The following is a 26,478-nucleotide window of genomic DNA, read 5'->3' as shown; positions in this document are numbered from 1 at the left end:
TTTCAATGTGTTATGACTCACCAACTTATATGGACAAAAGAAATTCATTCAGCTTGGCAGCGACACCATCCTTTGTTTGCTACTTCCAGGTTAGGTCCCGTTTCCACTGAGCTTTTGCATTGGCGTCAGCATCAGTATTTGAATCACTTATATGTTGACACACTTGAGTGCTTCCATCAAGGTTTCACATCAGCATTGAAGCTGGCGTCAAACGCAACTGATGCGCCTGTACAGAATTATAATGTTGACGTGCGTTTTCTGTGCTGCGACATCATCCACGTCACATGGAAGCTGAAGGTCCACGGGCCTCTTCAGCAGTACTGCCATAGTAAGCCATAAATACTGATCTAAATGTAGTTCTGGTACGAGGTGGCAATAACTTGCAGTATTGACTGGATGAACCCATCAACGCTTGCAGAGGTCAGGACCACTCATAGTTCATCCTCATCTGTGTCATTAAGCAGCATCGTTTCAATGAATTTCCGTCTGTCAGCCATGCTGTGCCCCAGAGTTGATGTTGCAATTTTAGTTCTAGTTATGTGAAATTTCAGGCTAAAAAATGTGAACGCATGATCTAGGTGTAAACATTCAAATGCAAAATTAAACAAAGATGGTAACAATGACACAAAACCTTTGGTGGAATCAGGTCCTTACATACTACAGCGCACTTTGATTAGGTCATCACCCAACTGATGCTAAATATAGGTGGAAAAAAACCCCTGTAAAAATAATCACAGCCTTTGTGGTTTGCAAATCGCATGAGTTTTGATGGTGATTTTGGTTATAATTTCATAAATTATTCAGCCCTAGTCAGCTGTGACAGATATAACAATCACAAGTGACAGCAGCATCAGGAAAAAAGAGCATGAGAAGACCAAGAAGGAACAAGGACTGAAGGAGGAACTGGAAAGGATGAGGGACGTAAAGCCCCAGAACAGGTGCATTAGACACTGGGACCAACAAACTGAGTGCAGTTCCAGCAGATTTCAAGAAGAACATCTAAGGTCTCAGTCCAAGAAGGAGCTATGGTACTGCACAGAGCCCTGAAGGTCCAAGGCCTCGAGTAAAAGCCCTGAGCTTGGAGAAGACACACCAACCTGTATGAAGTTGTACAGCAGTGTTCAGAATAATAGTAGTGCTATGTGACTAAAAAGTTTAATCCAGGTTTTGAGTATATTTCTTATTGTTACATGGGAAACAAGGTACCAGTAGATTCAGGAGATTCTCACAAATCCACCAACACCAAGCATTCATGATATGCACACTCTTAAGGCTATGAAATTGGGCTATTAGTTTAAAAAAAGTAGAAAAGGGGGTGTTCACAATAATAGTAGTGTGGCATTCAGTCAGTGAGTTCATCAATTTTGTGGAACAAACAGGTTTGAATCAGGTGTCCCCAATTTAAGGATGAAGCCAGCACCTGTTGAACATGCTTTTCTCTTTGAAAGCCTGAGGAAAATAGGACGTTCAAGACACTGTTCAGAAGAACTGCGTAGTTTGATTAAAAAGTTGATTGGAGAGGGGAAAACTTATACGCAGGTGCAAAAAATTATAGGCTGTTCATCTACAATGATCTCCAATGCTTTAAAATGGACAAAAAAAAAAAAACAGAGACGCGTGGAAGAAAACAGAAAACAACCATCAAAATGGACAGAAGAATAACCAGAATGGCAAAGGCTCACCCACTGATCAGCTCCAGGATGATCAAAGACAGTCTGGAGTTACCTGTAAGTGCTGTGACAGTTAGAAGACACCTGTGTGAAGCTAATTTATTTGCAAGAATCCCCGCAAAGTCCCTCTGTTAAATAAAAGACGTGCAGAAGAGGTTACAATTTGCCAAAGAACACATCAACTGGCCTAAAGAGAAATGGAGGAATATTTTGTGGACTGATGAGAGTAAAATTGTTCTTTTTGGGTCCAAGGGCCGCAGACAGTTTGTGAGATGACCCCCAAACTCTGAATTCAAGCCACAGTTCACAGTGAAGACAGTGAAGCATGGTGGTGCAAGCATCATGATATGGGCATGTTTCTCCTACTATGGTGTTGGGCCTATATATCGCATACCAGGTATCATGGATCAATTTGGATATGTCAAAATACTTGAAGAGGTCATGTTGCTTTATGCTGAAGAGGACATGCCCTTGAAATGGGTGTTTCAACAAGACAATGACCTCAAGCACACCAGTAAACCAGCAAAATCTTGGTTCCAAACCAACAAAATTAATGCCTCGCAGATGTGAAGAAATCATGAAAAACTGTGGTTATACAACTAAATACTAGTTTAGTGATTCATAGGATTGCTAAAAAAGCAGTTTGAACATAATAGTTTTGAGTTTGTCGCGTCAACAGCAGATGCTACTATTATTGTGAACACCCCCTTTTTCTACTTTTTTTACTAATAGCCCAATTTCATAACCTTAAGAGTGTGCATATCATGAATGCTTGGTCTTGTTGGATTTGTGAGAATCTACTGAATCTACTGGTACCTTGTTTCCCATGTAGCAATAAGAAATATACTCAAAACCTGGATTAATCTTTTTAGTCACATAGCACTACTATTATTCTGAAAACTACTGTATATCCCATCGCTGCTTTGGCTCGTTGGTTGTCAGTTATCCACCCAGGAGACGTTCACTCAAAAGCCACTCGATGACTTCTTTGGACCAAACAACTTCGTTTTGAAACTCTAAACGTCTGAAACTCTAAAGTGTGTATGTGTGAGTACGGTGGTGTCTGGTGTGGCGAGTTCATCGACTGATTCTGCAGCTGCATCTGGACTAAGAAATCGATAAACACTGTTTATAACGTGAGAAATACAGTGAGACTGAAAGAAGGACTGGTTTCAGAAAACAGGGGTGTAGGATGGACAAAAGGATGAGAAAGAACTGGATGAGACAGACAGAGAGACAGAGAGAGAGACAGACAGACAGCCTCAAGATTGACTGTACAAACTGTTTGTGCTGTTTTTTTTTTTTTTTCCTTTCCTCCAGAGGAAATACACCAACCATTAAATTGCTCATCTCATCACCTTCCTTCAGGTGCAGATGATGAGGCTGAATCTCAACCAGACTCACAGTCAGGTTAGAAAAGTTGGAGCAGTTCTGTTTTTAATTTATTTATTTATGTATTTATTTATTGGAAAAGCAGCTCAATCCGTCATTCCAAATCCATACTTTTGGGATGGATTCGGCACGTTGTATAGAGCACGTGAATTTCCACCAGCTTACAAACTGAGCAATTTGAAAACATGCTTTAACAGAAACACCAGTTTTACAAATAAAACCCTCAAATATCACACAGACGTTGTTACACTCATATGAGCTGTTTTGCAGGTGATTTGAAAAAGCCATATTTTGCAAAACTGCAGTGGAAAAACTGTTTTCCTGCTATTACAGGTCACATGACATACAGAAACCTGACATGCTGATATATGGCGTGGTACGTGTGAATGGAGAAAGAAACGGGTATGGCATTACTGAATAAAAAAAAATTAAAAAAATCTAAAACAGTGATTTATGATTATTGGATTGACAGTTCTGCTTCGAGCTTTGTTAGAATAACAGTTACTTTTAAAAAGGTCAACACCCAACAGTCACATTCCTTCACTCAATGAAAAAGCTGTCATTCCATGATAGTGTTTTGTTGACATTTTGAAAATACTGATGAACTTTTGTGCATGTCTGTAATAGAACCCCAGCTAGTGACATCACATTATGTCTGCAATTTGGTCAATTTCTATTTTGGTCATTTCATATTTCCATAACAACACAACATAAATTCAAGAGGCCAAATCAGAATGTAAACGTCTGCAAATAACACAACATAACACAAGAATTGTCTTGGTTCCTTCTTTTTCAGTCCAGACTTAAGAACTTTACCTTCACCACCCAACAGGACAAGAGACATGTAGACGAGTCCTATCCTGACCCTGAGGCCTGCTGGTGTCTGTGATTATCCTAGATTCCATCATGTGATGTGGATGAGACTCCACGTTGTCCCCTGGATGGGACGCCAGTCCATCACAGGTTACTTACCTAGCTACTCATTTATAGCTTGGGTGGACTTGGACAATGCAGATAAAGTGTCTTGTCAAAGGATATGGACAAGTAGAGTGAGCAGGAATCAAACCCATGTCTACTGTACACAGTGGTAGCTCAACAACGTATCCCGCAGAGGTACATGTTCTCATTCAGAAGGCTGCCGAGTAAATTTGGTGGTGAAGTACCTCAAACTATTTCCTTTAATGGATTTAATGTTTTTGGAAAGCCCACTTTATGACATCACAAAGCCCTATAGCCTCCACACACACTTCATATAAATATGATTCAGGACAGACTGCTGTTTTTTCTTGTAAAGGCACTGTTTGATGTGTGTGTGTGTGTGAGTTAAGCACTGATTTGATTGACACCAGCAGTAAGCGGCATTGATACGTGGTGCGAGCCCACGCTCTGACAGACTCTTCTGCACCTTTGGGAGAATTTAACTGCGAGGAAACCCCTGATTTTGTGTGTGTGTGTGTGTGTGTGTGTGGGCGGTGCACAGTGTTGCAGTAACTTTCAGTCACACTGCCAGTTTTGTTTCTGCTGCTCTGCACTTCCTTTTTGTATTTCAATCAGCAGGCTTTGTGATTCTCAAAGTCCACCTTTGGCAAGCCAACATGGCAGTTAATTGGCTTATTAAATCCCTCTGCAGTGCCCAATCAGCAAAATGATCAAAGACTAATCCCGCCTTTGTACTTCAGGGCTGCGCGCTGGGAGAGATGTTTGCTGGAGTATCTGACTTAATCACCGCCGAGTCTTGTCAAACTACTACGTTGTTGTTTTGTGAACGGCTGCACACAGAAAAAGCTGACGCTGCCACCGTGCACACCGTGTACATTGTAGATGTCTATATACAGTCTATGATTGTAGAAATCACAAATGAAGTTAAGATTTGTCAAAATGGACAATTAAAATCCTTGTTGGTTCAGTATGAGGAGTTCAACTTTTGTTTATAATTTGATAAGTAGGAATATCTGGGAGAAATTAATTAGAGGTTTCTGCAACTCAGTTTCAACTAATCAGAAATTCAAGATATTTTCATTTCAAGTTATAACTACCAGTAGTTTAAATTCCACTTCACCGTGACATATTACAACTCTGAGTCCAATTTACGATGACTGTCATTTTGGAGAGTTTGAACATCTAACGCTCAAATAACATCAAATGTAATTTTTGATATCTGAAATATTTCTTATGACAACTCAAATATAAACTGAAGCAATCTTGAATTTTAATTTTTACTAATCAAAAGTCCCTTAAAGACATCATGGATATTTGGACAAAGTTGTATTTTACTTTGGAGATATACAATTGCTTCCAAGTACTCAAAAGGTATTTACATGACTGGATTTATTGTTCTGATGAATCATAACACAATTTAAGATTTTTGCACTGTTGTACAATCACAGAGTACTAACTGCAGTTAACCTGTTGCTAAAGTCACTGTGCATATTTAAGTGAGACAAACAGTTGTCCAAATATATAAAATTTACAGTCACAACTAATTCATCAGTTATGAGTGATTTCAACTTCACAAAATGTTCACAATATTTTCTAAGTGATGTTCCTCTGAGAATCCATGAATAGTGCTAAATATCCAGAATGAAGTACTTATTTGTGACATCATGAAGCTCAATTAAGAATGAACAAAGGCCTTCTCATCCCACTCTAAGGGAAGGGTGACTGTCTGGATTCCAACAAGGACGCGGGTATTACGGTGCTCTCTGTGCTGGGAAAAGTACTTTCAAGGATTATTAACAGGATTCTGTCCCGGTTACTTGAACACAAGTGCAAATGTTGGTACTGCGTCTTTACAGATTTTCACAAAGCATTTGACTTGGTTGACTAGGCTGCTCACAGGACCTGTGACCACTGTGTGTATGGAGCAGTTGGTAGAATCTGATTTGTGTACTGGTCCCTACACTGTTCGGTGCTTGCATGGACTGAGTGTGGGGTTGGGTTGTGGACGTGAGCAACTTCGGTACCTTTATTGAAGACAAAAAAAAAGGCTGACTGACCTCGACTTCCCATGCGATGCTGTGATCTTTACAGAATCGGTGGAAACCCTGATTGCAGTGCTTGTGGCATGAGCCTGTCTGGGTTTGTGATTGTCCTGGATCAGGATTAAGGTCCTGGTTTTCAAAAGACTTCCTGGACTTGGCCATCAGAAGTGTGTCTGTATGTGGTGAAAATGTTGAACTTGTAGAGATGTTCACTGATCCTGGCAGTGACCATTCATGTCTCTGGGTCATCAGACTTTGAGATCAAAACACTAATAGGAAGAGCTAATGGAGTTCTGAAGTTGCTGGACAGAGGTGTTTAGTGACACTGAAACCTTTGCAGAAGAACAAAAGTCCAAGTCTACTGGATCCAGGGGCTTCCTGTCTTACCGTATGATGATGAGACTTGGACGCTAACTAGTAGGGGTGTAACGACACACAAAAGTCACGGTTCGGTACATACCTCGGTTCTGAGGTCATGGTTCGGTTCCTTTTCGGTACAGTATGGGAACAAAATGCAAAACCTAAATTTGCTTGTTGTTTAAACCAACAATATATTGGAACATTATACAAACAGGAAAATAAAATAACTGCAAAGTGCTGCCTGGTAATAAGTTAAATAAAATGTTCTCAAATAAACGACAAATGTATGAAATATTATAAACAAATATATCGTACATTCCTAGTAAACAGCTTAACAAAACCTTTCCGCAAGTAAAGAGCAGCACAACGGTTCCAGCATGAAGCCCTGTTCAATTTTTTTCAACCTTTTTGTCAGAAAATGTAACTTGTCTAAAACTGTCACACTCTATAAGGGATATTTTTTTTAAGAGAATTAATGTTACCTTTAATGTTAATTAATTAATGCTAATTAATGTTACCTGTTAATGTTCCCTTTACTTTTGTACAATGTATTTTATTTTCTATCTCTTTCTATTAACTGTTTGTTTAATGTTTGTTAATATATCTTTTTAAATAAAGTTTTGAAAACAAAAACATTGTGGGAGAGGCCAAAAAGTGAGCAAAACCACCTTAAAAATATTTAGAACCACAAATAAACTTGATTCTTGGTTTGTTTATTTATTGTACCATTAAAATTGGCCATCACTTATTAAAATAAAATAACTTCTCAAGGCCAGGGCTTCTCAAAGTCTGGGGACTATTTAATCACAGTGCAGCAAACGAGGTCAGTAGGCTGAGCGAGTCCAAGTGAGGACTGTAAATATCCCTCCGCTCAGCGCTTTACAGGCTGCTGCAGGCTGCAGAGGAGGAGGGGGAGACCCGCTGCTGCTCAGTGACAACAGAGACTTTCACTTTCAGTCGCCAAACATCAGAAAAGTCTTCGGTAACGCCAGGAAAAGTAGCTAGATTTGTCACTAGTCGCTTTTGAGAAAATAAGTCGTCAAGAGGGTTTGGAAAGTCGCCAAATTTAGTGAGAAAGTTGCCAAGTTGGCAACACTGAATGTAAAAACACGCAATGCGAACTCACCTGTGAACAGCTCTGTACCGAACCGAACGTCCTGTACCAAAACGGTTCAATACAAACAAATGTATCGTTACACCCTTTCTAACCAGGGATCGCTGACTGGATGTTTTTGGTACCAGGTCTCTTTGGACTATCCTTGGGTACCACTGGAATGACTTTGTGTCAAATGAGTGGTTACCTAGGGAGACTCAGATGAGGAGTAACACAAGTTATGAGATTTTGGACACGTAGCACGTTTCTTTGGTACCGCAATGTTGAGGACCACAATGGCTGCAGAAGGCTAAGAAGATGGCTACGTTTCACCTGGCTGAGGCAGACAGATGGCTACTTTCAAGAGGTGGACATAGACCCGTTGTCTGCTTGAATGGTTGCCATCCAGGACCAACGGTGGTTCCACAATGTGGTGGATGTGGCGACAAGTGGCACCAGTGCATGTTTCCAGACCTGACCTGGCCACTCCCCGTTGATCTTGACCTTTGATCGTGGGACTCGCTTCATAAAAGTGACGTGTGACCATTTTGAACTCACAACACAAAAACTGGGCAAACGTGGTTTAGCATTTTATCTTTGCTAATATTTAAAGTATGCCTTTAAATTTTATTAAACCTTTTCTTCTATTTAATCTCACTTCAGTCTGTTTGTGTTTTAGTGTCCAATTAATTTATAAATAATTAAAGTCAGCTGCAGTTTTCATATTAAAATACAGACAGATCCACTTCAACTGAGTCGATCAGCTAAAAACTTGAAGTGATGGTAACAATTCTAATTTTGAGTCATGAAAAAATGACCATTATTCAGGTCTGAGTGGTCACATTTAGTTTTGAAAACGAGGCTGTGTGGATTGTTGTTCATCATATTAATGAAGTAACGTAACACCGAATTAAACATTGTTTGTTGTTCATCAATAAACTGCGTCCGCACTTATTCCACTTTGTTTTTGTCTTTTGTGTTTTTATGAAATTACATAATTATCGTCACCATAGTGACAATAATGGATCACAGACTTTTTCCGTTTCCTCCAGGACACACACTAAAATGCTTTGGTGACATTTTTAGGATTTTAATTATTTGGCCCTATAAGCTCTCAGCTCTTCCTCTGTCACTGTTTCTCTTTTTTCAGGGCCGTTGGATTCTTTTAGTAATTTAATCATTGTTTCATGGTTAACATAATGTTCAGCCTGTTATCAAAATTATTGCTGGTATGAGGAATATTTGATCGCTGGACTAACACTCATATTTTATGACAGATTACATAGTTCTGTGGTAACTTATTGGTGTTATTTTTCTTTTCAATAAAATACTTTTGATTGTACAGATGAATGTGTTAGACTCCACGTTGCTGTGCTGAAGCCGGCAGAGGGAGATGACGGAGTTGTGAAATGCCTCAAACTGTGTGAGGGAAAATAACTGCAAAAATAGCAGCTCGCACTTTAAAAAAAAACAAGCCCCCGGGTTGCTTCTCTGTGATCCTGATCACTGATCTTTGAACCTCACCAAGAACTTTAGGTTTTCATCACCATTTGTCTGTCTTTCTTTGATCCTGTACTTAGGACTAGTGGAAATTGGATCAAAGCATAGATTTTAATCAAAGGAACCACGATGAAGCCTCAATGTTTAAGGTTCAAAGATGTGGTATTCCTGTTGATTGGGTTCAAAGAAGTCAGGATCGAAGTTCAAGTTAATGTAGATAAGTTAAGGTAGGTAAATATAAGTCAGTGTGAGTCCACGGTGTGTGCGCACTAACACCACCTGTGTGCCTCACTTCTCCTGGTGATGACCAACAGCAGTCACAGGCAACAAACCCCACCCCCCCAAAAATGGCACAGCTTCATGGATCTGGAAGCCGTGAAGGAATCTCCATTCCTCCTTGAAGTGTCTTCTGTTTGTCTGAGAGGGCACAGACTCTCCTCCGGGACCGACGGCGTGTCACTCTGCCTGCTTTGGATTGATAATGCCGGGCTAAATATAGGTCTGCGGCAGGGAGCAGGCGAGGAAGATATTTTTAGAAATGTTTATAGCGCCGAAACACGTGTCCCACCACAGCCGAGGGAGTGCACTTACTGAGATTATAGAATTGTGAGTGGATGAGTCTGCAGTGCAAAATTATTAGTATTTATTAGGCGTGAGATGACTCCGTGGACTCAGTGCACCATGTGACTCCTGATACACGTATCACAGCACAATCACTGAACAACGCAGCAGCATTCACCTAAAATAGAACCGACACCAACGTCTAAGACAAACGCCGTCAAATCTGCTCCACCAAACAGCAAATGAAGCCCCTGAAAGTAAACTGGATAAATTTGATCAAAGTGTCTTTTATTTATGCAGTGTCTTGAAATGGGCGGGGCTTAAAGCTTAATGACATACTGCAGAATCTGACCCGGTGTTGCAGACCGAACGGTCCCCCTCTAAAAATTTGTCCACCCTGCCTTCACTGTGCATGCATCATTTTGGACCACAGCAGCTCATCTGAGTCTGACTCTTCACCCAAATCAATCAAAGGGAATAATGTGATTATTAATCATCAGATCGCTCGTTCTGTGGCCGGTGTTGCACATTGAATGGTCCCCTCAAAAAATCAGTCTGCCCTGCCTTCACTGCGCATGCGTCTGAGAATGTCTGAGTCTGACTCTCTGAGTCTGACTCTCTACACCCAAAGAGATCAAAGGAAATAATGTGATTATTAACCATCAGATGACAAAGTAAAACCTCTTAAATCATTGTAAATTCAGTTTCAAGCAGAAACTAGGCGATAATCAGTGAGTCACTACTGACACTTTGAAATGACTGACGCACAGTGAACGCAGCAGCTAGCAGCTTGTGTAGCTGTGGCACTCTGATTGCTTCCTCTGTCTTTTATGATGAAATAGTGCTGAATTTTTGTGGTAATGATTGTTGGACAAAAGCTTCAGATATCTGTCACTGAGACAGATGATGACTGGAGGCAGTCTGAAACAGAAACAAGGCGATAATCAGTGAACCGCGACTGATGACGCATGTGCAGTGAAGGCAGCGCGGCCCGATTTTTAGGGGGGACAGTTCGGTCAGAGACACCGGCTTTTGCATGCAGAGATAATCTACATGTGAGTCACACTTCAGAACTGTCATCAGTCAGGTTTTAGAATTCATCATAGTACAGAAACAGCATTAGTGAAGGTTACAAATGATCTTCTTATGGCTTCGGACAGTGGACTTATCTCTGTGCTTGTTCTGTTGGACCTCAGTGCTGCTTTTGATACTGTTGACCATAAAATTTTATTACAGAGATTAGAGCATGTCATAGGTATTAAAGGCATTGCGCTGCGGTGGTTTGAATCATATTTGTCTAATAGATTACAGTTTGTTCATGTAAATGGGGAATCTTCTTCACAGACTAAAGTTAATTATGGAGTTCCACAAGGTTCTGTGCTAGGACCAATTTTATTCACTTTATACATGCTTCCCTTGGGCAGTATTATTAGACGGTATTGCTTAAATTTTCATTGTTACGCAGATGATACCCAGCTTTATCTATCCATGAAGCCAGAGGATACGCACCAATTAGCTAAACTGCAGGATTGTCTTACAGACATAAAGACATGGATGACCTCTAATTTCCTGCTTTTAAACTCAGATAAAACTGAAGTTATTGTACTTGGCCCCACAAATCTTAGAAGCATGGTGTCTAACCAGATCGTTACTCTGGATGGCATTTCCCTGATCTCTAGTAATACTGTGAGAAATCTTGGAGTTATTTTTGATCAGGATATGTCATTCAAAGCGCATATTAAACAAATATGTAGGACTGCCTTTTTGCATTTACGCAATATCTCTAAAATCAGAAAGGTCTTGTCTCAGAGTGATGCTGAAAAACTAATTCATGCATTTGTTTCCTCTAGGCTGGACTATTGTAATTCATTATTATCAGGTTGTCCTAAAAGTTCCCTAAAAAGCCTTCAGTTGGTTCAGAATGCTGCAGCTAGAGTACTGACGGGGACTAGCAGGAGAGAGCATATCTCACCCGTGTTGGCCTCCCTTCATTGGCTTCCTGTTAATGCTAGAATAGAATTTAAAATTCTTCTTCTTACTTATAAGGTTTTGAATAATCAGGTCCCATCTTATCTTAGGGACCTCGTAGTACCATATTACCGCATTAGAGCGCTTCGCTCTCAGACTGCGGGCTTACTTGTAGTTCCTAGGGTTTGTAAGAGTAGAATGGGAGGCAGAGCCTTCAGCTTTCAGGCTCCTCTCCTGTGGAACCAGCTCCCAATTCAGATCAGGGAGACAGATACCCTCTCTACTTTTAAGATTAGGCTTAAAACTTTCCTTTTCGCTAAGGCTTATAGTTAGGGCTGGATCGGGTGACCCTGGACCATCCCTTGGTTATGTTGCTTTAGACGTAGACTGTGTTTCATAATTATTGTATGGCCTTGCCTTGCAATGTGGAGCGCCTTGGGGCAACTGTTTGTTGTGATTTGGCGCTATACAAGAAAAAAGTTGATTGATTGATTGATCTCCAATTCTTTGTGAAATACAAACTGGGGCCATTTGAAGAAAGCATACGTACACCACTAGTCAAAGTTTCTTCATATAAAAATTCAAAAACCAGTGGTGGGCACAGTTCAACTAATCCGATAACCGATAATTATTGAAGCTAATGTTTTTGCTAGCGGATTAGCTTTTCAGATAACTTTAAAACCATCATTGGAACAATTATCTTCCGATAAATTTAGTTCTGATAACATTTTTTTTTTTTTTGCTGGTAAAGTGAGCAAAGTTTAATGGTCAAAAATGTTTGTAACCCCTAAAATCAAACATTTTAATCCCTGTCGTGTGTAGATCAGTGGTTTGTGCAGATTGGCTGTCGCTTGCTGATGACATCATCAAGCGTAAAACGTGATTGGCCGGCCGACACAGGGAGCATTGTCGGTCGGAAGTGTAGTTCAGCTTCATTTTGGACATTACAGTGTTATCATCTGCTCAACAAAAAAACAAAACGGACTAATTTTAACATTATTTCATTTTATTTCTTTGTGGCATGGGATAATTTAATTGCCAAGACTCGGTGGGAGAGAGGAGCTCTCATGGTGCAGCCTTGTACAGGAACTTTTCTTCACTGTTTAGACACTGTTTGGATAATCAGGATGTTTTTCTTTATATGGATTATTTCTTCAGATGAATCCCACTGAAACTAACAGGTAAGAATTTATATTTACTACGTGTGTCTTTTACTCTGCCAACGATGCATTAATGGACATATGTCGGTTGTTTATGCCACAGGGTTCAAAGCGTGTGAAAAAAGCTTTTTTTTCACACGCTTGTAGCTTTTAGCTTGTAAATGACGGTGTATCTAATGCTGTCTTTTACTGCTTTTGAAAGATGATGACAGTGTTTAGGTTTTTTTTTTAATTTATTCATTTTTCATGTGTTATTTGTGTTTGTGATCCTTGAATTTACCCAGCAGCCCCTGTGGTGCTTAAAGTGAAACTGGTTTATCAGAAGCTGACAGTGTAATCTGATGTGGCTGCGTCCAAATCAATACTAATAGTTATCGGTTATCTGTGATAAAGATAAATTATTTAGCAGTTTATCGGTTTAACGTCATAAAATATAACTTTTCAGTTATCGGATTACTGGTTATTGAAGCTAACTTTTTGGTTAGCTGTGCCCACCACTGGCAAAAACAGGAATTGTCTTGTACATTTGAGGACAGTCATTTAAATTTGGTGAACTTTGATGGACAAGTGCAATTAAAACAGCAACTCTCTTTATCTTATACAACATCCCTGCTGCCTGCTAAATATACATTGGATTGATGATGGATTAGGAGCAGGTGAAATGTAACAAATCAGAGAAATTAACATTACTTTCTGATTGTTTGACTGCAGTTATGTTCTAAGACTCTGATAATATGGTCAAAGCACAACACGACCCAACAGAAAGGATATTTTATTAATTTAGCCACAAAAGAGGGAACCCCTCTCCCCCATAAAACAACAGATGTAAGTTATGTAAGTTACACTGATATTACAGTTTTAAAAAGTAATTACTGTGATACTAAACCTCATTCATTAGATTTACTGTCAAAATGATACAGAAGCAAAGGTTTTAATCTGCCATATTTTCTATAACCATATTATCATGTCATCAATAATTACATTCAGTTTGCACAACTCAAGATTATGCCTTAACCCTCTGGGGTCTGAGGGCATTCTTTGGACAGTTCACGCGTCTGGCATAAATGTTTTATTATTGCTTTTAACAGCTCTCCCTGCATCCCACAATCAAGTTTTATGTCTCTTTTTTTCAGGACAACCTGTGCTTTCAGAATATATATATATTTTGTTGTATTCTATAAGTGTAATAAAGGTTTACAATCAAAAATAGGCAAGGAAAAAATAAAACAAAAACTAATTTTCCACACGCATTTATTCAAAACACACAGCAAACTATAATAAACAACTGTTTTGACCCTTTATAAAGGTAATTTGAGGTCTTGTGTGAAAGTCTGTACAACAAAAAGGTTCTAACGATAAACACAAATGCACATTTTGAACATTATATACAAAATGGTCTATGCATTTTGTTGACCATTTTGTTACCATTGATATGGTAAACAGTGCTTTACGCAGAGAAAGCACCAGAGTTATCCGGTAACATTCACATGCAAACTAGTGCAGCAATCCTGATAGTTACACACTCTTTGTTTGAGCACGTGAGATTGTCATCAGAGGCTCTCCGTCTGTTCCTGATTTCATTGATCGCTGTGCGTAATGGTGCAGAGTACACTGAGTATGTACTAATAGTATGTACTCATTGGAGTTATTCAACGGGGCAATTAGTAACACATCACTCCTGAAAACGATCTTTGGCTTTTCACGTGAGGTAAATCCGCCCTACGATTGGATTTTGGAAAACCATGTGATGGTGAACCAATTTCGATTGGACACTCACATTGTGGACGTCATCACACAGCTTCTATGAGGAGTACAAAGATGGCCGATGGCTGGCTCGAAAGTCCACGGAGTTAACTTTTCAGCAAAAAGAAAAAGTAAGTTTCTATCTTATGAGGTCTGTCCATAAAGTATCGTACCTTTTTATTTTTTTGAAACTATATGGATTTGATTCATATGTTTTCACGTCAGACAAGCTTGAACCCTTGTGCGCATGCGTGAGTTTTTCCACGCCTGTCGGTGACGTCATTCGCCTGTGAGCACGCCTTGTGGAAGGAGTGGTCCCGCCCCGTCGTCGGATTTTCATTGTCTGGAAATGGCAGAATGATTTTGGGTTTTTTTCCATCAGAATTTTTTCTGAAGTTGTTAGAGACTGGCACCTGGAAACTATTCGAAAAAGTTATCTGGCTTTCGGTGAAAATTTTACGGGCTTCACAGAAAATAAGGTCTATTAGTACAGCTTTAAGGACCCCTTTAAGGACGCTCAGCGTGCCGCGCTGCGAGCTGCGACGACATGGCGCAAGCCACCGGACCATTTCTGAGCTGATGGCTCTGTGGATACGAGACCGTCGTGTGCTCTTTCTCTTGTTATCACAAGAGCTGGACATCAGCCATTTTCTGGCAGATTTCACCTTTAACAAGAGATTTTGTCATGGAAAGCTGCGCGGAGGCTTCACGCGTCACGACCGATTCGCTTTGGAAGCGAGACAAAGGAACACCTCCGTTTCGGCGTGTCAGAGGACAAGTTTGGACATGTCTATCTCAGCTTTCAATGCTTGCCAGTCCAGTAAGTATCAGTGAAATTGTGGAGAGCTGGACATGTCCAAACTTGTCCTCTGACACGCCGAAACGGAGGTGTTCCTTTGTCTCGCTTCCAAAGCGAATCGGTCGTGACGCGTGAAGCCTCCGCGCGGCTTTCCATGACAAAATCTCTTGTTAAAAGTGAAATCTGCCGGAAAATGGCTGATGTCCAGCTCTTGTGATAACCAGAGAAAGAGCACACGACGGTCTCGTATCCACAGAGCCATCAGCTCAGAAATGGTCCGGTGGCTTGTGCCGTGTCATCGCAGCTCGCTGCGCCGAGCATCCTTAAAGGGGTCCTTAAAGCTGTACTACCAGACCTTATTCTCTGTGAAGCCCGTAAAATTTTCACTGAAAGCCAGATAAATTTTTCGAATAGTTTCCAGGTGCCAGTCTCTAACAGCTTCTGAAAAAATTCTGATGGAAAAAAACCCCAAATCATTCCGCCATTTCCAGACAATGAAAATCCGACGACGGGGCAGGACCACTCCTTCCACAAGGCGTGCTCACAGGCGAATGACGTCACCGACAGGCGTGGAAAAACTCACGCATGCGCACAAGGGTTCAAGCTTGTCTGACGTGAAAACATATGAATCAAATCCATATAGTCTAAAAAAAAAATAAAAAGGTACAATACTTTATGGACAGACCTCGTATATCATTAAAAAGTTATTTATAATTTAGTAAAGCTTGGTCTTAGCCGTCATATACGACGGCGTCAGCCCCAGAGGGTTAAAAGCTAGGGGTCAAACCAGTTATCAGTGCCGACAGTGCAGGCAAGCACGCACGCGCGCGCACACACGATTGTTGGTCTGGCCTTCTATCTGCGCCAGTTATCAGCACTGACCTGGATTACAAATGTTTGTAAATGTAAACTGACAGTTTCTATGGTTCCTGTAGAAGAAGAGTTTTGCCTCCTGAATCCACTCAACACATTGAATCTTCTTTCCAAATGTACTGAAGAGTTCACTTTATTTCGGCTGCTGGTGATTCTTACTGTACATGTTCCTTCCAGAGATCAAATTGTTGGATATTGAACGTAGTTGCTACAGAATCAATTTCCGCTCTGGTTGGATTTGCAGTTTGGGATTTATACGTGCACTTTCTTTCTTCGTGCACCCTTCAACCCTTGCGTGAAAAGTGCTGAGTCACTCTGAATTGATCTCTGCGGTGCAGCGGGGTCTCCCACGGAGCCCATCATGGGCCAAATGTGAAATGCAAACCTCGTCCAAAGTGATCAGATAACAAGGTGAAAATCTGCATTGATCCCGGGGCTTTTATTGTCACGGTGCCGATTCTCCTCTTACTTAGAGCTAAACAATTCTTCCTGCAGTGCAGCTTCTGCAGCCTGAGGAGGAGGAGTTCACAACGCAACGATGCAACATCCACACGCCGAAACCGGCCTCTGAGATCAAACACCAGGCCGGCAGAGACCAGCAGCCTGTCTGCCTGAACACCACACTGGGACTTCGGCCCATCCCGGTGACGCACCACCTTATTCAAGATCAACCCTGAACACACATCTGTCCTCTTCTGAGTCGGTTCCAGCACATGATGCCGGCGTAACCACAGCAGGAGCAGCCAGACAGTCACATTGTTTGATTCATTCGACTCAACGTCCCTCCCCACCCGCTCGCTCTGTGGCCAGTGTCGCAGACCGAATGGTCCCCTCGAAAAATTGGTCTGCTCTGCCTTCACTGAGCATGCGTCTGAGACCGACTGAGTCCAACTCTCTACACCCAAAGTGATTCAAAGGGAATAATGTGATTATTAACCATCAGATGACAAAGTAAAACCTCTTAAAATCATTGTAAAGTCAGTTTGAAGCAGAAACGAGGCGATAAAGAGTGAATCACTGCTGACGCTCCGAAATGACGTAGGTGTCGCAGCAGCACGTCAGGCTCAGACGTGCTTCTCTGATTGCTGCCCCGACTTTTATGATGAAATAATGCTGAATTTATGCGGAAATGATTGCTGTACAAAAGCTTCAGATATCTGTTGCTGAGATGCTGAGATGACTGGAGGCAGTTTGATGCAGAAACGAGGTGATAATCAGTGAACTACGGCTGATGATACATGCACAGTGAAGGCAGGGGGGACCGATTTCTGGGGGGGACCATTCAGTCGGTGACACGACACACAGCCCTAACCACCCGCTTGCTCTCTGTCCTTGTCCTACTCTGACTTGCAGACAACTTCTAAGGCACTTTTTCATTTTATGTTTAGTAAATGTGGATTAAAAAAGATATAAATGTATATTAACATCAGCTGTGTTTATAGTCAATCCCATGAAAGCACAAACCAACCTCAAACATTTTGTACATAGGCGATTATCGTATTTTAATAAGTATAAATTGTGTAACTCACATGAAATGTGTTATCCTCCACTCCTGCAGATGGCAGTGCAGGTGTGGAGAAAGTGCACTCAGAGACGTTGTTGGAGGTATAAAGGTGTCGGTGGGCAAGAACCAGCTGACCTGGTCAGGTCCAGTGAAACTAGAACAAACCTCTCATCTCAGAGATCCCAAGCAGAGTTGTTGTGAGGCAGGTGTCGCAGAAATGCAGGCGTGCATGGAACGTTTTTGGCCAATGCAAAATTTTAGACAGTAAAATGTCTTTTAAAACAGAATTTTAAGAGTCTACTCTGTTCCAAGTTATTATTAAGTGGAAGTGAAGCAGGTTTTGACTAATCGTTGTTTACATTCTTCCTTTGGATAAAGTTTGAGTGAATCTCTGGTGAACACAGTGTTAGTAAACATGCTTGCTAACGTGCTAATTTAGCTGTGCCACATAACAATGAGATAATTCACCCCGAGTTGTATTATGTGTAATTTACACTGCTATTTCTACTTCTTGATTTCGATGTCACCATTAGTCTCCACTCCAGTCGAACGTCACTGTATTGAATTTTATTAGCCGTTAACCCCTCATATTGGATTGGTGCGCCGTTTCGATTCCGCGCATGTGTGCTGTTTCTAGAAGCTTTTAACAGCAGAGCGCAAGTTCTGAACGGTTCATGCTAAGTTGCTCAGCTCTTCCGGGCTAATGTTTAAGGCTTACAGCCATTTTTTGTAAGATGTTTATGAGCGTCTTTTGAGAGACATATACAGGTGATAACCCTGGCACTGACGTCTGCTTAATACACAAACTATGAACTGTGAACTGGCATTTTGCTGTATGATGGCACAAATCCATGTTTGATAAGGCTGATATTAAATTTCATTCACTCTTAACATAACTAGATACTGAGTGTTTAGATAGTAACAAGATCAGTACAGAACTAATGAGCTATTCTGTGCTGCTGTGTGCAGATTGTTTTTTTTCCTGGGTGTGTAATTTTCTGCCACTGATGAGAGCCAGTGATTCTGGATGTCCATGTGTGTGTCTGTGATCTGTGCCCATCAACCTGCCCGAGCCAGTGGACTGGGCGCATTTCCTTGGACTACAGATGAGCTTTATGAGATCTCCAACGTTACTTATATGCTACCTGGGTGGTAGTACTTTGCAAAAGGCCTTTAACTGACTTCAAACTACTTTATATTACGAGTATGTACGAGGAAACAGTACCACAAAGGAACTGACCTGACTGACCTCTCCTTATTGACCGACGATTGTGGGAAAGATTTTCTTTTGTTTTGTTACATTTGTTCTTGTCTTTCAGCTCCCTCTGTGTGTGTGTGTTAAGAAATGTTGAACTTTTTTTTCCCATTTATACAGTACCTGTGGTCACTGTCTATTCTCTTCTTGAGTCTAACCTAGTCCAACCTAATTTTGACTTAGATTATGGATGCTGTGTTCCAGATTACCCTGGAAACTCTGTCCCAAGCGTAAGCTAAAGGGTTATAATTGCATCTGTCAAAAATGGGCTTGAACTGAAAAAAAAAACAGTACAGAAGTCGCTCCTTTTTTCTGGATGTGGAACTCACTTTGTAACACTTTTTTTGGAGGTGAGTTTAACAACAGACAGGAAATCAATGTTGCACATGTGCACACCACAGCCTGTGCCATCACTTAACAGAAGTTGTTTTAAATTCCACAAAAGTAAAATGGACAAATAAATGTGCATTGGAAAGGTCCTTAATCCCTTAGCTGCTCTCGGTGTGTAGTGAGCACCCTGCATGGCAGCACCCTGACATCGGTGTGTGAGTGTGTCGGTGTGAATGCATGAATGCGAGACATCAGTGTAAAGCGCTTTGAGCATCTGATGCAGATGGAAAAGTGCTATATAAATGCCATTTATTCATTTTCCATATATACCACCTTACTCCAATTAAGGGTCACAGGGGCTGGAGCCTATCCCAGCAGTCATGGGGCGTGAGGTGGGTTCACCCTGGACAGGACGCCAGTCTTTCACAGGGTCACATACAGACAAGCAAATGTATTCACACCTACGGACAATTTAAAGTTTCCAGTCCACCTAACCTGCGTGCCTTTGGATGTGGGAGGAAGCCGGAGCACCTGGAGGGAACCCACACAAACTCCACACAGAAGGGCCACAGGTGAGAATCGATCCCATGACCTTCTTGCTCTGAGGCAACAGTGTTAACCACTAACCCACCGTGCTGCCCATTAGCCAATATACTAGATGTTATTTGAAGCAGTTTGTACAAAAGAAATAGATGGGCACAGATTGCTGGACCACAGCAATATGAAGAAGTGAACAGTGGATTTATGCAGGAAGCCCTCAGCTTGAAGTGTGTAACATAAGGACTGTTAAATTCCAAAACAAGGCAAGGTGGACAAAAAAGTGCTGGACAATATTTTGGACATTATTTGATGTAGTTTGGACAAAATAAAGCAGACTGCTGTCCCACAGCTTTGGAACCACTATAAGGAAAATGTGAGTGCACCTGTTATTTTTATGCCTTCTTGTTGTATCCTTGAATTAGTGGCATTTATTCTTTTATTATTGGAGTAGTATATTTTGTTTAGTGGTTTGTTTCCCAGGAAAGCCCTATACAAATAGTTATTATTATTATTGTTGTTACTGGGGCTATTATTATTATTTTTCCCAGTCTAATTATGACCTTATCACCTGCATCGACACCACTTTGAAACTCATATTGAGATGCACATTTAAGGAGTGGAATCACTTGTGCTGTACTTATCATGGAATAATGGGAGGGAAGACGTCACATTTGACCATAAAAATGCTTATTAATTGTCCAGTTACTTACGGAGGGTGAAAATGGAGGGACTGCGTATAAAAATAACCATTTCCTAAATTATTAATGCAACATTTTTGTTAAACCTCTTGAATTAAAACCAAATGTCTGCACAGCGAGCACATCCTGACTGCTGTGTGTCATTGTCCAAATACTTAGTGTGAGAGAAGTTACTGTTTCTAATCTAGAATAAGTGACCTCTGAGATCAGCAGTTTTAAAGTGTTTGGTTGTATGTCCGGTAAATCTACTTCATGGACTCACCTGTAGATAGTGACAGGGCCTGAGGTTGGGTTTGAGGTCTGTGGGTGCCATGGGCTTCTCTAGGTTGAGCGAGGACTTCCTGTAAGCCTCCTTTGCTTGACTGACCGTCAGCGTGGACCAGGAGCTCCTCTTCATGAACTTGCCTTCCGGCGCCATGCTTATGCTCTCGCAGGCGGAGCACTTGACATCGTTGTTGCTCTTGGAGGGTTTGAGTGACAGGTCGCCCGTCAGGTGACCGTGCACCGACTCGGGGTAGCAGTGGCTGATGTGGTCCACGGGGTGTCTTGACATGACACTCGGTGTTCGGTAAGTGCTATCACTGTCCAGGTTGTCATCTGAACTCCACCAGCCTCCAGAGCGCTGTTTTCCGCTGCCGTCAGCTTTACGTTCTTTGCTCTTGCTGCGTTTGCTGTGTTTGTGGTGCCCCTGGTGGTGATGATGGTGGTGGTGTGAGCTTTCTCGATGAGAGTCACTTTTGGTACCATTCATCTTAGAGGAACCTTCAAGGGAGTGGGACTTGGTGAAGAGCTTCTGCACAGAGTGGACTAAGTGGCGTATCCGTCCTGGGCTTTCATTACGCTGTTCTGTGGTGGTGGTGGTGGTGGTGGAGGTGCGTTGGTATTGCAGTGTGTGGAAGCCATCCCTGTGCAGTGGCATCTGCTTCTCAAACTGGTCCAGGAGGTTTGGTGGGATTCGGTTCATTTTGCCACTTCCACCGTGTGAGGACGAACTAACATCATCTCGGGTTTCCCTGCCACCAGAAGTGTTTCCGCAGCTGTCCCGTGAAGCGCTACCGTAGTGCATGCGAGGGAAAGTGCTACTTGAAACAGAGTGGTCAGTGGTGGACAAGGATGCCGGCATTACCATGCACTCCGAGTGGATGGAGCTCCGCGGGGAGCAGCGGCGGTGGCCATCAAGCGGGCAGCTCTCCGTGGGGCTGAGGAGGTAGGCAGGGGGTCGCGAGTTGCCATGGTGGAGGTGGTGGTCCAGTAAGTGATCGCAGTCCGGTAAGCCGCAGGTGTGGGCTGAGGGGGGAGAGGTGAGCTGGAGCTGGGTCGGGCGGCCGCCGGAGAGACCCTTCATGTTCCTGGGTGGAAGCGAGTAGGTGTCCTCATTGAAGTGCTGCGAGGACGACCATGAATACCGCTGGTCTGAGAATCAAGAGAGAGCGACAGAGACAAGATCAGACCACAAACCATCGTTAACTTCTCACCCCCAAATACAAATGCGTTATCGGTCTAAAAGATGCAGGTCATTGCAGTGCCTTCTCACCCCAAAGCCCAAAACAAATGAGAGAAGTTTGGTAAAATCTCCTGCTGCCATGTCGCTGAACGTGCAGGAATGAACACTAAAACTGGACTACACTCGACATGATTGCACCACCTGTGTTAAAACCGCTCTCCCCCAAATCACAGTCACCTTGGTTCAATGATTATCTGTGTGACCTCAAGCATAAAGCAAGAGGTCTAGAACGGAAATGGCGTCGCTCAAAATTAGAAGTATTTCACCTTGCGTGGCGTGATGCTATCTTAGACTATAAGCATGCATTATTGGCTACAAAGCGAACCTACTACTTTTGATTTGATCAAAAAAAACAAGCATAACTCAAAGTTCTTGTTCGACACGGTGGCAACACTTATGCATGGACAACCACCTGTAGTTCGCTCTACTTTTACAGCACAAGATTTCCTGGATTACTTTGGGAAGAAAATAGAAGACATCAGGTTAAACATATCCTGGCATGCCTTAACCCAGCCACTACACCCTGTTATTGAGCTGGGCGCCACTACTGAGGTATTACCTAGATTTACAGAATTTGACAGTATCTCACTAGGCATGCTGACAAAACTCGTAATGTCAACAAAAAGCACAACCTGTTTATTTGATCCTATACCAACACAACTGTTTAAGGACCTGTAGCCCACTCTTGGGCTGACTGTGCTGGAAATTATTCATCTTTCTTTAACTTCTGGATCTGTTCCTAAATGTTTCAAATCTGCAGTGATTAAACCATTACTTAAGAAACCTAATCTTGACCCTAGTGTTTTGAAAAACTATTGGCTGATATCAAATTATTATTTTTCTCTAAAATTCTGGAAGAAGTGGTGTCACGGCAGCTCGTAGACTATCTTACTGAGAATAATCTCTTTGATCCACTGCAGTCTGCTTTTAGAAAATATCATTCCACAGAGACGGCACTCACTAAAGTGGTGCATGATCTTCTACTTACAATGGATTTAGACACCACTACGGTTCTGGTGCTGTTAGATCTCAGTGCTGCATTTGATGCAGTGGATCATATTCTACTTGATAGGCTGGAAAATCATTTTGGGATTACTGGGAGTGCCCTTGCATGGCTGACATCATACTTGACCAGTCGTTCGCACTGTGTTTTGTACAGTAACACTACCTCTAACCTTAGTGACATGAAATTTGGGGTTCCACAGGGGTCTGTCTTAAGCCCCCTGCTTTTCTCCCTTTATATAGCACCCCTTGGGCACATATTGCGGCATTTTGGGATTACCTTTCACTGCTATGCAGATGATACTCAGTTATATATGCCGATAACTGCTGGTAATCTCGTTCACATAAAATCCTTAGAAGTATTACTGCCTTGCAGTAGTGAGAATTTGGATGTCTAGAAACTTCCTACTTTTAAACTCTGATAAGACTGAAATGATGGTTCTTGGTCCAGTGAGACATCGGCATCAATTTGACCACACTCAGCCTAGGCTCATGTGTCATACATCACACTGACAAAGTGAGGAACCTTGGGGTAATTTTTGATCCTACGTTGTCCTTTTGCCTCCACATTAGAAATATTACTAGGACTGCTTTCTTCCACCTGCGAAATATAGTGAAGATTCGTCCCATCCTGTCTATGGCTGATGCTAAGACCCTGATCCATGCGTTCATCTCTTCTAGACTGGACTACTGCAATGTTCTATTTTCTGGTTTACCGCAGTCTAGCACTAGGGCTCTCTAATTGGTTCAAAATGCTGCAGCCAGACTTTTGACACGAAGCAGAAAGTATAACCACATTACACCCATTTTGGCATCTCTTCACTGGCTTCCTGTCCCAGTGAGATCAGATTTTAAGGTTCTGCTACTAACCTATAAAATTATTCATGGACTGGCATCTCCCTACCTAACTGACCTAATTAAACCTTACGTACCGGCCCAGGCTTTACGTTCTCAGGGTGCAGGACTACTTTGTGTCCCTAAGGTGAATAAGAAGTCTGTGGGTCACAGAGCTTTCTCTTATCGTGCCCCTGTTCTGTGGAATGGTCTCCCTGCATCAATAAAACAGTCAGATTCTGTGGAGATTTTCAAGTCCAGACTTAAGACGCACTTAGTTTCCCTTTCATATGGCTAGCATACTGGTACAGGTTTGTTTTATGCTTTTTAGTCTTTTAATTCATGTTATTAGTAATTAGAGTGGGCTGCGGCCTCAACTTTACCTAAATTCTGGGTCTTTTAGTGAAGCTTAGGGCTAGCGGCCAGCAATCACCTTAGTATTTCTTCTATTTTTCTTGTTGATTAATGCTGGCAAATTATACAGTATTTTTTGTCTTTCTGACGCCTGATTCTGTTTTTTCTCTGTTTAAGGCGCAGCTCCATCCAGAGATGGGAGTTGTATTTGTGTTGGCGATCCTCCTGTCCTGTGCGCCAATAGCATTTCTTGTATATTCATCCATGAATTGTTTTGTGAATTGTTTCTGTAATTTATGTTTGTAGCATGGCCCAAGCAGAGGGTCACCCCTTTGAGTCTGGTCTGCTTGAGGTTTCTTCCTCAGAGGGAGTTTTTCCTTACCACTGTTGCTCTGGGGGTTGGTAAGGTTAGACCTTACCTGTGTGAAGCACTTTGAGGCAACTCTGTTGTGATTTGGCGCTATATAAATGAAATAAAATTTTGCAATTTTTTCTTTTTTTTTTTTTTTTTTGCAAAAAATGTAGTTACAGGAGGCTCCAGTTAAACTTACAGGAAAAATGCCCCAAGCGGTGACTTTTTTCCTCAACAGGAGATACACACGGACTAAAACGAGCATTTTAGGAAAACCTGCAAAAGTGACACATCTTCACGGTTTGATGTCACACCGCTGAAGCAACATAAAAAAAAAACCAAGAAGGAAAGAAAGAGAAGGACAGGCGACAGACAGAAGTCCACATTACCATTTCTCCAACGCAAAGTGAACTAATAGCCTATTACTCTATGCTGTTGCTATCATCCGTCAAATCCCACAGGAGCGTGCGGTGAAGCGGAGAGGCGTCCTTGGGAGTTTACACCAAACGTACCCCCCTACCCCCCACCACCCCCCACCGCTCCCCACTCTCTCTGCTGGCTGTGTCTTAGATTAAAACCCAGTTCTGTGCCATCAGTCACTGAGGCCAGACGTCCCGTTGCTCAATTCCAACGTGTTTAACTTTATCAGAGGAAAGTTTATCTTTATGCTCGGCTGCGATCACTTTGCACTGGAATCACAATGTCCTGAATCCCACCAGGAAGACGGCAAAATGCTAAAATACCTGCTACAGGAAGAAGGACGCTGCCTGGACATCATTACTTTCCTTTACTATCGAGCGGCCCTCATCTAAACACGCAGTGCACAGACACATATTATTTAAGTTCACAAGCGCTGTATTAGCCACAGATGGTTTCATTTACACATTTAAGGTCAGTTATCTTCCACTGGGTGAGATGGTCTCATGGAAGATATTAAAACTGCTTCAATGTGTCTGTCCTGAACTCAATCTCAGTGATCGTTCAGTGAATTTCCTTCACATCTTTCCTTCACATCAAACGGCAGCACCAACCTCTGGTTTGATGGCCATCAAATCAAAAGTTGGACAGATGGAAATTTGGCAATTTTACTGAGAAGAAAAGGAAAATTCCAGCTGACTGTCTCAGACCTCCACATCCATTTGGTGGATTTCCTTCAGTTTTGTTACGTTAGATCAGGTTCCTGCTGTGATCAGAATATTGCCAAGGTCAAAGTGGGCACACTGCTCAAACTGCATATCCAAACCTCTATTGTGGACTTTTACTTCCTGTACTGGTGTGGACATCATGACATACTTGCTTTGTGGTTCGTGTGTCCCAGTGCAGAAAAGAATTGCATCAGATTCAACTTCTTCTCCAGTAAAACTAAAAATAAGGCAGGGGGGACCTCTACTCTTGCCATCAAGCAAAGAAAACCTTCAGCCTCTCCATGAGTGATACGTTTAAAATGGACTTCAGGTGGCCCCAAGACACGTGGTCTTTGTTCCTCATGGAAATGACCAGAAAACCTCAGAACCTCACCAGCTGTGCACTGAGTGACCAGTTAGGTGGCACCTTCTCTTAGAATGGATGGAAAGAACATAACGATGACACTGAAAAAGCAGCTGTAGAGGTTTTCTGAAAGAAGTCACAAGAAGCAAACATACGAAACAAACATTTTCCAGCGAGATTCATTTCAATAAACAGTAATACTTCAATGAAAAATATTTTAAGAATACATGAGTTTTGTCTAAATCTTCTAAATGAAATGTCATTTAGTCTCACATCACTGCAGCCACCACACTATGGAACTGTCTTTGATCCTGGATAGTAACCAGGCAGACAACTGGTCATCTCCAACTCCCAAAACTAACCATTTATCAGCCTCAGCCAGGTGAAACGTCAGTGTCCCCTTGGCACTGTCCACCTGCTACGGTTCTCAGCACTGAAGCACCTGTGTGCTGCATCGTGCCCACAGAAACACGCCACACGGTCAATGGCCACATGTAGCTGAAGTCACACTCCTCAA

At 41.9% G+C, this 26,478-nt stretch overlaps 1 protein-coding gene across 3 annotated transcripts in view; it reads right to left on the bottom strand.

Moving 5' to 3' along the window:
- The window catches only part of dlgap2a (discs, large (Drosophila) homolog-associated protein 2a), a 362,290-nt gene that overhangs the window by 71,518 nt on the left and 264,294 nt on the right, over positions 1-26,478 (bottom strand). For all 3 annotated transcript variants that reach the window (XM_034195339.1, XM_034195340.1, XM_034195341.1), the window contains exon 2: positions 20,690-21,840. In XM_034195339.1, the coding sequence (XP_034051230.1) occupies positions 20,690-21,840 (1,151 nt within the window). The remainder of the gene's footprint in view (positions 1-20,689; positions 21,841-26,478) is intronic.

This window comes from Thalassophryne amazonica, chromosome 19 (genome assembly GCF_902500255.1).
Source record: "Thalassophryne amazonica chromosome 19, fThaAma1.1, whole genome shotgun sequence".
NCBI classification, from domain to species: Eukaryota; Metazoa; Chordata; class Actinopteri; order Batrachoidiformes; family Batrachoididae; genus Thalassophryne; species Thalassophryne amazonica.
The sequence above is the reverse complement of the archived record's forward strand: the minus strand, read 5'-3'. Positions and strand labels throughout refer to the sequence as shown.